General features: G+C 41.5%; 1 protein-coding gene across 9 annotated transcripts in view; it reads right to left on the reverse strand.

The window, feature by feature from the left end:
* Positions 1 to 1,005: 1,005 nt before the first annotated feature.
* Glce (glucuronic acid epimerase) overlaps positions 1,006 to 12,226 on the reverse strand; it is a 71,566-nt gene continuing 60,345 nt past the window's right edge. For all 9 annotated transcript variants that reach the window (XM_042281071.2, XM_016003507.3, XM_016003510.3 and 6 more), the window contains 2 exons: positions 11,869 to 12,114; positions 1,006 to 4,888 (listed from right to left, as the gene is read on the reverse strand). In XM_042281071.2, the coding sequence (XP_042137005.1) occupies positions 3,864 to 4,888; positions 11,869 to 12,114 (1,271 nt within the window). In that variant the 3' untranslated portion in view covers positions 1,006 to 3,863. The remainder of the gene's footprint in view (positions 4,889 to 11,868; positions 12,115 to 12,226) is intronic.

The raw sequence follows: 12,226 nt of genomic DNA on the forward strand, positions 1-12,226 counted from the left end.
TCCCGTTTCTGGAATCGAGACATGTGGATCTCTGCTGTTTAAGCTGCCCTAGCCTCTAGTATTCTGTCATCTAGAAGTGTGCCATCTGCAGACCACTTTCCTCCACAGTGCGGACACTGTGTTATTCACGTGGGTTCGATGGTTATGAGCCACAGAAACCAAATCCAGCTAACAGCAGCACACAGGGAACACCCTAAGGATACAGGCGTACTCTGGGGAGCCTGAGCGGAGTTCCACTGCCCTCTGAAGTGCACCGGATCTACGTCTTGGACTTCTGTCAAAACTCTGGTTTTTCCCTGTTGCTTTTCTCTCTCTGCTTCCATTTTAAAAATACAACTCAGGCAGGAAAGAAGGGCTTATCAGGGATTAAATGCTCTGTGGTATGGAGGACCTACCCCAAAGGGCAACAAACAGAGTATGAGATTCATGGCCAAACCTTAATTTTGTCACAAATTGCAAAATCAAACCTGAATAGTCCATGATCCACCTGTCCGAGACTGTTTTTGACCACGTAGCCGTTTCTCAACTGAAGGTAGAAGAAAGACAAGGAACAGCTCCGAGAGGGAGAACAGCCTTGTGCTAAGACCTGTCTGGGCACTGGAATCTAACAGCTGGCTGGTGATCAAAAAAGTTCAGTCCAATCAAGCTACAGGCTGGATTCGTATTTGGGAACTTTATATAAAATCTTACCGAGGAGAATATGAGGTGACACTGGTCATTCTAACGACAGGGGTACAGAGAGATGACAGGCGGCATGGGACTCCCAGCTGGTACCCGTGTACCGGCCCGACTCACCGCAGGGCCCCAGCCTGAGCTCCAGCCCCTGCCCGAGCACAGTGCAGCACTTCATTTTCTGAACGTGCAGCACTCTGGTCCCGCAGGCCAAGGCTCCTGCACTGTACTCTGCTTCCCTGTCTGCAGGCTCAACAGGAAATGTCGGCCAAATGCGTGCTAGGCTCACATAACCGCAAACTAAGCAGAAAATAAGAGAAATATCCAAGTACATTTCTTTTCAAGATAAAAACTTTATTTTACAATTTTATAAAGCAGCTTTACATTAAGCACAAACAACCCATTTAACTTTGTATAGAAACAAAATACCTTTCCATTTGAAAAAATCAAGTTTCGCTGTATATAAAACTAACATGTGCACATTGTGCTTGGACTGCAAAGTCTGTACAGCTTTACAGAGGACCACCCTTTAGAAGGGCATCCGGTAAACACGTTATTGCATATTTGACACATGGCAGAGACCCCACATGTACACTGGAGAAGAAGCGAGGGGACAATTACAAGGACAACAGCAGCAGCTTTTGGTGAGTCTGTACACCAAAACGGATGAGTCCCGCCCCCCAGAGAGCGTGCTTGTGCCTTTTCTGCACTTGCTCAGGGGCGCTGCGCGGCTCGTGAATGAAGCCGTTATATACAGTAACTCCTAGAGGTCAAACCTGCCCTTTGTCTAGAAACGTCTGGCTGGTTTTACTACTGAAACGGCAACAGATTCAACATGGGAGCTAACTCAGGTAAGTGAATCAAACCGATATTTTTAAAGAAAAATTTAAAGAAACAACAAAAACTTAAAATATCCTTCCCATTCTTTCTATTCTCAGGATACGTAAACATTTACATGATTTAAAAACCTAGGAAACTTGGTAGTTTTCTGGAGGCAAAAATGCATGGGTCCCAGAAGCATTCACCCATCTGTCAGGCATGCTGCGCATCCCCCTGTGCAGGCAGACTTCCTGCACACCCAGAGTCTCCTGCTGTAAACTCCCAGGTGACAGAGGCATCCTCAATCTGAGAAGCCAACCACTGACAGTGCTGCCACAGGCTCAATGTGACCTCTCAGGGAATCCAGGATCACAAGACAGGTTGCTGTTGCAATGTGGAAGGAGGCAGTGGAAAAGCAACAGCAGCAAACTGCCATTTCTACACCATAAACAAACCAAACCAACCATCGCTCCTCGGTGGAAAAGGACAACCACATTGGTAAGGCACTGGTGTTTGTCACGAAAGCAGTACCGGAATGATTTCACTGACCCCTCTCATCTGAAGACCAGTATGCAAACATAAGCAAAGTCGGGACCACTCTAGTAACAAATCTAATAGAGTGAACAGTGTTCCCAGGTGGGGAGGCTTGTTTTCAACATCAGTATTGAAAATAAAAAGGGAGTCCTCATTTTTATTGCTGAGACAAATGTGCATGTTCAGACGTTGCTAAAACACCTCGTGTGTGAGAACCACAAAGGTAAAAGCTGGGGAACCTAATGACCACCCTGGTTTTGTTGTAGGCAAAATTAAGCTGTGGTCATATAAACTGGGAGTTTACACTTATTTCTCAACAGTTTAATATTGTCTTTATCTTTAGTACAGATCTTCCAGTCTCCTTTGATGCCAATATACTTTATATATGTATCATTTATGTATGGGTGTATATGCATCATATATATATGGAATATATATACAATATATATATTCCATATATATGATTCCATATATATATATGGAATCATATATATATTCCAGTTTCAACAGTACTTGGTAGCTGAATTCAACAGAAGTCCAATGTGGGGGCAAATCATCCACCTGGCTCTTAAAGGAGCATCTGACAGGTAGCATGGATAAGCTCCATTGTTTGTCCCTAGATAGTGTTCCCTAACTATCTCCATATTATCACACCATAAACAAAAACCAGAGCAAACCCTCGTTGTTTTTTACCTAATGCCTGAAGCCCACAGCAGACACTGTCCACGGCACGAGGACTCTGAAACCCTTAGAGATCTGATGCATATGGACAGCAGACACAGTAGCATCTCTTCTGTTTCAGTGCTGGAATCATCCAAATTAAGTTTCAGAGAAACAGTGAGGACAGCAGCAATGATGTAAAAGTGATGGTGACAATCCAAGCAGGACAAGCTTGACCGTGACCCTGAACATACATTTAACCCAGTAATTGTCCTTTAACGGAGAAAGTCCTAAGGGGACCGATGGCAGGCTTCAAATCATTAGCTCTGTCCCAAATTTAGACATATCATTAACGTTCTGGGTAATGTCCTCAAAATGGACAAAACTACCAAAGTGTAGTATGAAATGCAATGCAATGTTCTAGATAGCAACACAGACACACTGCAAGGGGAGCAGAGGTGGGAAGATGATTATCAAACTTCTACTGATTGTAGATCAAGTTTCATAAAACATAGCATGTCCGTAATTTCTTGTGCAGTCAACAAGTTTCATTTAGTTGTGCTTATGTTATGTGACCATGAGACCTGAACACAGGCTGTTTAAATATACATAGTTCAATAAAACCATAATTCAAAATATTTTCCATAGATAAATGAACAAATGCAACAAATGCTCACTCCCGCCCAAGAAATGAACCTACAGGAAAGAAACACTGAAAATACACAGTCCACAACCCAGGCTATACGCACGTTTACTGCAGTACAGCACACTGTTTTCTAAAAGCCTGCATTCAGCATAAATATAAATAATCACATTTGAAAAGCACTCCATACTAAGTTTTAGGTAAGTGCTGTGCAGCAGGCTAGCAGCGGCGACTTACCGTTTTCTTTCACAGACTGAAAAGGACTCTGCACACACGGAAGCCTAAGAGATGAGCAGGGCAGAGATCACATCTTTGTTCAGCGCACTGACTAAACATTTCTAAGCACCTGACCCATGGAATGCAATTGTTTCAGAAGACTAACTTTAAGGGTCTCTTCTCACGTTGCTGTGACCCACAAACCCCGGACACACACCATCTTAAATGTGCGGCGCGCTGCTGAGCTCTGCCACTGACCCAGAGCTCAGCCCTTGAGTTCAGAAGAGGCTGGAACGAACTGCGCTTTTGGTTTCAAGCTCTAGTTGTGCTTTGCCCTGCTGCCTTTAAGGTAGCTTTTCCACCTCTTGACAAATTCTTTGAAGACTGGAGACTCATCAATGGTACTGAGCAGCTGCAGTTGGTTGATGTGGGTGGTGTGATAGTCCCAGCGGGCCAGGTTGGGAGCAATGCCCAGCATGAAGTGGCGAAGGTCATAGATGGTGCCGGAGCCAGTATCATACAAGGGCAGCATGGCTTTAAGAGATTCCATGCCACGCTCGTACAAGGACCTCGCCTCTTTCCCAAGCTTCTCCCCTGCTGTTTCTTTTAGGTCATACAGTCCAATTAAAGAATACATAAAGCCATTTAAAACAAAAGAGCTAGGTGTAGTTGGATATTCTTCATACCAGTCATGTTTATTCATGAACACGGCTTTAACTCCATGCTGCTCTGACAGAAACTTGTATGGAGCTGTTGCCCTTAAAGCTGAACTGAGGAATCTATGGTCTTTTGTTAGAAGATAGGCCCTGACTAATGTAGAGATGGCCTGCCCTTGTGCCATAGCAGAGTACCACCCTGGTTCTAAAGACTTAAACCCTTCCCCTAACTTCCGAGTCACCATAATTGGCCAGCCTCCTTTCTCGTCCTGGTTCCTCACTAGCCACTCACTAGCAGCAAAGAACGCAGCCATATGGGCTGTGGTTGAGATGGTAATGTTGTCCAGGAAGCCCTTCCCTTTTGCAATCAACCTAACCACCTTTTTGGGCATGATTTTGGTTGGCTTGACAGCTTTTGTGTTGGAAAGACCCACTCCTTTCCTGAGGTCAGTGACCAGGTCTCGGGTCACTGTACTCCACGAAGTTCTGGGCCCAATGCCGTAGTAGATGTCCCTGTCTTTAAAAGCAATTAGCTGGGTGTTTGAGACATAATGCACAGTGAAGAGCTGATTCTTTTCTGTGGTCTCCAGAACCACAGACACACTCCCATTTGTTAAGAGCTTGAGGTCAAATGAAATAATGAAGTCTTTTGTGTTTCCCAGCTGTAAAGACACACCTTCACTGGTTTCTGTGGGAACAGACCAAGGAATGGTTAGAAGAAAGCATTTTTATACTTGAAATTTAATTGTAGTTTATTCATGATAACTACTGACCACATAAAATTAACTCCAGTTATGTTACCAGATTTCTGCTGAGTAGCAAATCTGGTGACTTCATGAAGGCTTCTCCTTACATTGACTCTGTCTGGTTTACAGACAGGATTCAGAACGAATAACTAAGAATTTCTGATCATACTGTCTTTTCTAGACCTGATGTCAACTAGGCAAGAATCACTGATTATTCTAATATATTTATTCTATAAAAGGGAGAAAAATAGCCAAAATCTGGTTCAATGCATATTATTACAAGAAACGTAAAGTTCTAGACAGAATGGTACGTACAAAATTTCATTTCTAATGCAGCTCGTATTTCCTGCCTTATATTTTGAATGTTTTACATTCCAGACTTTACACTTGAGTGTGCACTGTTTCCCTCCCACTTTACAGATGGACAACTGATGAGATACACAGTCAAGTAACCTCCCAGACACAAAGGACAGAACCCACAATGCCCAGTCTGGCTCTTAACTTGATGTGGAAAACAGTGTTTATTTTTTATACTCTGGAATTATAAACAAAATTAATGGAAATTAAACAATGGGCTCGTGTATAAGATAAAAGAGGGAAGGGGGAAGGCACACTTTGGAGTTAAAAACGCTTCACAATTCCCGCTTGGCCAGCAGCTCTGAAAAAGCAAAAACAGACCTTTCCAAGTCCCAGTTTCTTCAAGTGTTGGCAGAGACAGTATCACTTCAAAGGTTGATTTTGACAATTTAAAGAAAACAGTGGCTTAGAACAGTGATAAATGCTGGGGACTACTGCCACTAATTACCACATGCTAACAAAATGCTAAAAGCTGTTTTATTTGGCAAATTATGAAATCTGGAATTTCTCTCGTATAGCCAGAGTACAGTGATGGCTGGCTCTCAGCAAGATGACTCCCTGAATGACACTAATCTAACAATGACCAAAGACGCTGTGTATATTAAAACCACTAGCAGCAAAGATAACATATAACACAAACACACACCCCACGTAAATAAACAATTCATACAGCACAACTTTAAACCATGAAGGGGAAAAACAAACACCTTCTTCTGTGTAGCCCTGGCTGTCCTGGAACTCACTCTGTAGCCCAGGCTGGCCTCAAACTCAGAGATCTGCCTGCCTCTGCCTCCCTAGTGCTGTGATCAAAGGTGTGTGCCACCACCGCCTGATAGAACATCTTAATCTTTACTGGGCTTAAGTTTCCCAAACACACCCACACACAGGCTGTCATTTGGTCCTCATTCTTCTGAGGTTGGTAAAACATGGATTGTTGCTGCTTAAAGGTGAAGATGCACAGGCTTTGTAAGATTAAACGGCTACTGGTAGAGCAGGAACTACGATCTAGGCGTCAGGGCCCAAGGACAAAGACTGTGAGGAAGGGAAATGGCACTGGAAATAGATGCTCAAGAGTGTCCAGTGGAGGGTCCTTCCCTCAGACCTCTGCTTTCAGCAATCCTGGAGGAAATGCAGTGTCACAGGAGCAAGGTTCACATTAGCCTGGATAGCATTGGCTTGTGAAGTCAAGCCTCTCAACACTCGATTCCACTAGTGCAGAAACACATGGCCCAAGGCTCTTCATGACTTCATTTGATTGAGCAGAAAGTTATGGAAATTGTATCAAGAATGAGAACACACAGCAGACTAATGAATCAAATAATGCCTGGGTGACAGTTTAAAAATTGACCACAATAGTAAAATCTTAGTTCAGCAAAATCCATTTTATCTGTCAAAATGTCAGCATGCATTCTGTCTCTAACTAGCACTTTCCACCTTTCCAGTAAAGGAAATCTGGAGCTGAGTTCAACTACCTGATACACTGTGGGATTCAGAACTGAAGTATGAATCATACAAGATTAAATTACACTCAACACAGCATACTATCCTGAGTCCTATTTTTTATCATTATTAAGTATTACATATGTTCTGGCAGACTGGTTAACAATGCCCCATCTTAGTCCAGATGAAGGGAAGCTGAAATCCATTTCCTCCCAGAATTCTGTTCTAATTTTTCACTTTATTTATAAAAATTGAATTAAGTGACATGGTTTAATCAATCCTCTTATTATGTCTTAATATACCAGATGAGTTGTCCAAAGGATTCAATAATGAATGAACCCTTAAAAAAGTCCGATTATTAATTTTTCTAAAACCTTCACACTAATAAAGGGGATTCTCCTGAGACACACTGGAGTGACAAAGAAGTCAGAGCCCTCAATCAATCAACAGTTGGGGTCTCCCAACAATTATACGAAACCAGTCTTCAGTTTCCTTCTTCCGGCATACGTGGGAGTTATATACCTGCCAGACTCCTGCAGGGTCAGGTGGCAGCATGAGGGACGGTGTGCAAACAGAAAAGACAGCAGAGGAGGTTCGGAGCTCCCACAGAACACTGTGCTGGCTGGAGACTCCTCCTTCCAATCTACTAACCCAAGTTTCGACTTCCCAACCATTTGGACTCCCACAAGCCCATGAACCATACTTTCTGAGTAGTTCATCTCCAAGAGCTACTGGAACTTTCTGTTTGGTATACATGGACATGTGTACATTAACAAGGGAGGACAAACATGCTGCCAGTTATTTTCTAGATCTGACACTAAAAGCACAAGTACCAAAACTACCACCACCACCACCACCACCACCACCACCACCACCACCACCAAACAGAAGAGTGAGACTACATCAAGCTATAAAGTGTAGCAATTATGAAAAGGCCAAAACAGGAGACAACATCTCAACACTATAGCTCTGAAAAGGTGTTAATATCCAACAACATAGAAGGAATTCAAAAGAAAAAAATCAATTAATTAAAGAATGTACAAAGTCTGAACAGATACTTCCCCCAAAGTCACAAATAGCCAGCCACAGGGTGTATGCAAAAGTGTCCATCCCTTATCTCAAAGGAAGTACAAACAAAACCATAGCAAAATATCACCCACTATACCTTAGGGCTATCATGGAAAGCACAGGCACTGAGATATGGGGAGAAAGGATCCTTGTGCACTTCTGAATGGGAATGTAAATTGGTGCAGCCATTACAACAATTTGAATACAGGTCCCCCCCACCCCCAAACTAAAACCAGGACTCCCAGGTGAACCAGGAATCCCACTTTGGATCCATACTTACCAAAGGAAATAAAATTAGTATCACAAAGAGATACGTGGGTGAGAGATATCCTATGTTTATTGAAAGATTAGTGGAAATAGCCAAGACATGGAAATAACCTGTGTGTGGTGATAGGTGAATGGATAATGTGGTGTGTTTGTAATTTCTAGTTGTAAAAGAGAAAGAAATCCTGCCATCTGAGAGTTAATGCTTAATGAAAGGCAGATACTGAATATGGAATTTCTACTATACTCTAATTACATTAAACATTCCTAGTGATTAGTTAAGAAAGCTGAACTTACAGAAACAGAATGATGTATTTAGAAACTGGGAAATGGGAAGTCAAATACAAGCTTTCAGACACCTGATGTACAGCATGGCAAACTAGAGATAATACTGTATCACATGCTTAAAATATGCTGACATTTCTACACTCTTACCAACACACATGCTACCTCTATGAGGTGATGCATATGTAAATTATCTTTTGCTTTCATGTTTTTAAAAGATTTTTATTATTTTTCATTATGTATTTGTGTGGAGTTTGGGTATGTGAGTGCAGGTCCCATGGACACTAGAGGCATCAGATCCCCTGGAAGAGGAGTTATAGGTAGTTGTGAGCCACCTGACATGGGTGCTGGATTCCAGCCCTGTGTAAACTACCAATCTTGATCCTGGTAACCAATTTACAACATGTATCTGCATCAAAGCATCATGCTGTACATCTAAATATATACAAATTCACTTGCCAGTTACACTCAGTAAAGCTGGGAAAACAGAACAGTCTTTAAGTCAGTATCCTCACATAAAGCATAAGCTACTACCATTTATTTATTCCTCATTAACAGGTCTACTACATCAAATGAGAAACAGCCCTATTCAAACCTGGCTGAATGATAAGAGATGATCAGGAAGGAAAAAAAAGCGGGGAGGGGAAGCACTCAGCAGAAGCTGGGGGAAAATAGCTAAACAAGAGAGAGAGGAGGAGGAGAGATCACGAAGTGGAAGGAAAAGAATGCTTTGGGAAAATTAATTACAAGCATGTGGTTCTACATCATTCAGTTTGAAAACTTAGAAGACAGACAGGCATGGTGGCACATGCCTGCGATTTCAGCACTGGGAAAGAAGCAGAAAGATCAAGAGTTCAAGGTAATTCCTTCCTCAACTACATAATGAGTTTGAGGCCAGCTAAGGCTATTCTGAGACTCCATTTAATTCTACTCCCTGATTCTCTTTCTCTATCCCCATCCATCTATCCATTCATCCATCCATTCATCCATCTATCTCTATAGATATCTCTATGTATCAATTAGATTTTTAAAGGAAAATATTATTAAATAAATAAGTAAAAGTATGTGGCAGACTTATAAAATGGTCCCCACCATGTGTGTGTGTTGATTTTTTTCAGGCTGGGTCTCACTATGTAGTCCAGGCTGTTCTGGAACTCATGTTCTTCCTGCTTCTGCTTCCTAAGTCTTGGGATCACAGGTGTTCTATTACATCTTGCTAATAAAATAGTTTCCTACTCAAAGCGATTTTGTTCCCTTTTGGGGAAAAAAAAATCTCCTTTGGGGAAAAGACCCAGAAAGAAAAATAATCTCTGGTTCTCCATAACCTCAGCTTACTTACATCTACGCTCTTAAGAACAAGTCTCAACTTCTCAGCAATGATGCTCTGGACTGTTTCCCATAAAACTGTATTTTCTAAACATTCTCCATGCCTCCCAGCCATGTTTCAATGATGCCACCTTACTTCCTTGATTCTTACTCTCACATAGTTGCAATCGTTCTCCCTCACCCTTACAGTACAGCTTCCTGAACACCCAAAATAACATGTGCATGCCACTCCTCGCTAGCAGACTTACCAACAGGGATCAACTATGAGTAGGTGTATTCTAACACCATGTTTTTAATAGTTCTCTGTGTGCTTGACACCACCTGAAAAAAGTGGTTTTCTCTCCAGCAACTGGCCCCTGAATGACAGACAGGCTAAGGTGAAGACCCCTCATTGCAGGATGTGTGAATCTACTTTTGCATTCCTCAAGGCATCTAAAAGCATCGAGGAAATCTGTTGCTGTCAACAGGACAGAGACCATTCTAAGAAAACCCTCCAGAGACTCTAGGAGATCGGATGGAAGATACAATTTTCTACCAACATCTAGACAACACTATCAAAGCAAAATGAAACCCCTTTGGTTCACCCAAAACCAAATGTTCTTTTGCTTCATATAATAATTTCCTGCTACAATAACTTCCTAGGTATAAAACAACTATTTTTAAGCATTTCCTTGTAACTTCTCACCTAGCCATGGGAGGTATTTTATAATAAGCAAAGCATCTATGTACCAGAGTATCACAAACATCATGGGAGAAAAGATGTTCTAGTCTCAATAAAACTAAAGGTTGCCCCTTCTTTGCAAGGCATTAACATTCCTAAATGTTAACTCAAGGCCCTGCAGGATGAGTAGATTTGTATTTTGGTTTTCCAGGTCTATCATCAACAAAGAACAAGGAGAAAATACAAAGGTCTTACCCTCTTTCTTCTTTCTTATTTACCTACTCCAGGTTGGAGGGAGGGGGAATAAAATCTGAACCTGACAACATTTCATTAAGCCTGAGGTGCTAAGATTATTTCATTGTCCTTTTAAGTAATGGACTCATTAATTCTCATGGATATTGATTAGTACAGGAAAATACATTACATCCTAATTAATGAAACTGTCTTAGTAAAAGGGAAATGTTGCATAAGGTTAATTTGATCTTATAAATGGTTTTATTAATGAAAATGGCTTTATATGAAGTTTCAGATAATTTAGTATATTAACAAAATTCAGTATGAGAGCAGGCCTATTTGGTAATGCTATAATTTCTTGAAAAAAATGCTATTGGTTAAAAATATGCAAAAGAAAGGATGGCTCTTGAAGTTAAAACAAAATTTAACCTAGGGCAGAATCACTTAAAACTTCAACTGTGCTATGCTGACATATAAGCCAAGGAAGAGTGAGGATATACTCAGTGGTAGAATGCTTGTTTAGTATATACAAAGTCCTGGGTTAGATTCCAGTACCGAAGACTAAACCAAACCAAAGAACTTCAGACCCCAGGAGGCACACAACAACTCTATCTACATGTTAGTATCACTCTACAGCTTGGTTCTTCACATAGTAAATTAACTTCTTTTCATAACACTGTCTTTTTTTTTTTTTTTTTCAGCTATCCCCTTTTGGAGGATTTCACTTAGATGACATCATTTATGCATGTAACATAAAGAAAGGGCTAGCTATTTGCTGGGGATGTCTTTCTGTATGCTGTGAATGTGTTGCTAAATAAAATTGATTGATAAATAAAATGGTGATTGGCCAGTAGTCAGGCAGAAGAATAGTACAGGCTAGGGATAAGCAGAGAGGAGAATTCTGGGAAGTGTAAGGCTGAGTCAGGAGACTGCCAGCCGCCCCTGCCATGAGAAGTAAGATGTAAAGATACCAGTAAGCCACGAGCCACATGGCAAGGTATAGATTTATAGAAATGGGTTAATTTAAGATGTAAGATCTAGCTAGCAAGAAGCCTGAGCCATTAGGCCATACAGTTTTAATTAATATAAGCCTCTGTGTGTTTACTTGGGTCCAAGCAGCTGCAGGACTGGCAGATGAGAGAGATTTGTCCTAACCATGGGCAAGGTGGGACACAGGAAAACCCCAGCTACGGCTATTATGTTTTTAAAAACCATTAAAAATTTTAAAGGCGCACCAGTTTGTTATATGTCAATTTAAATGTAAGACACATATAGTCTGAAACTCACCTGGAGCAATAAACTGTTTAACATTGGTGGATCTAGACTTGTCAGCCACACTTGCCATGAAGCAGCCCTTGGGCACGGTCCATTCAGTAGGTCTGACATTTCTGTCCCTGTCTTCTGCTGTCTCGTACACCTCTATGTGAGGGGGTTTCTCGGTTAGATTTTTGCTGTAATGACTTAGCCCATACTGTGCAATCTGGATTGGGTAGAAATAGCCTTGAGGTCCCCATTGTGTAGACAATGGCACACCTATAAAAAACAAACAATGGATCACTAAACCCAGACATTGAGGAGCCATTCTGAGGACTACTCTACACTGCTGCATGTCTGAGGAATGTTTTAGGGTTATCCACAACTTGAA

The sequence above is a fragment of the Peromyscus maniculatus genome, chromosome 7, assembly GCF_049852395.1.
Source record: "Peromyscus maniculatus bairdii isolate BWxNUB_F1_BW_parent chromosome 7, HU_Pman_BW_mat_3.1, whole genome shotgun sequence".
Classification (NCBI taxonomy): Eukaryota; Metazoa; Chordata; class Mammalia; order Rodentia; family Cricetidae; genus Peromyscus; species Peromyscus maniculatus.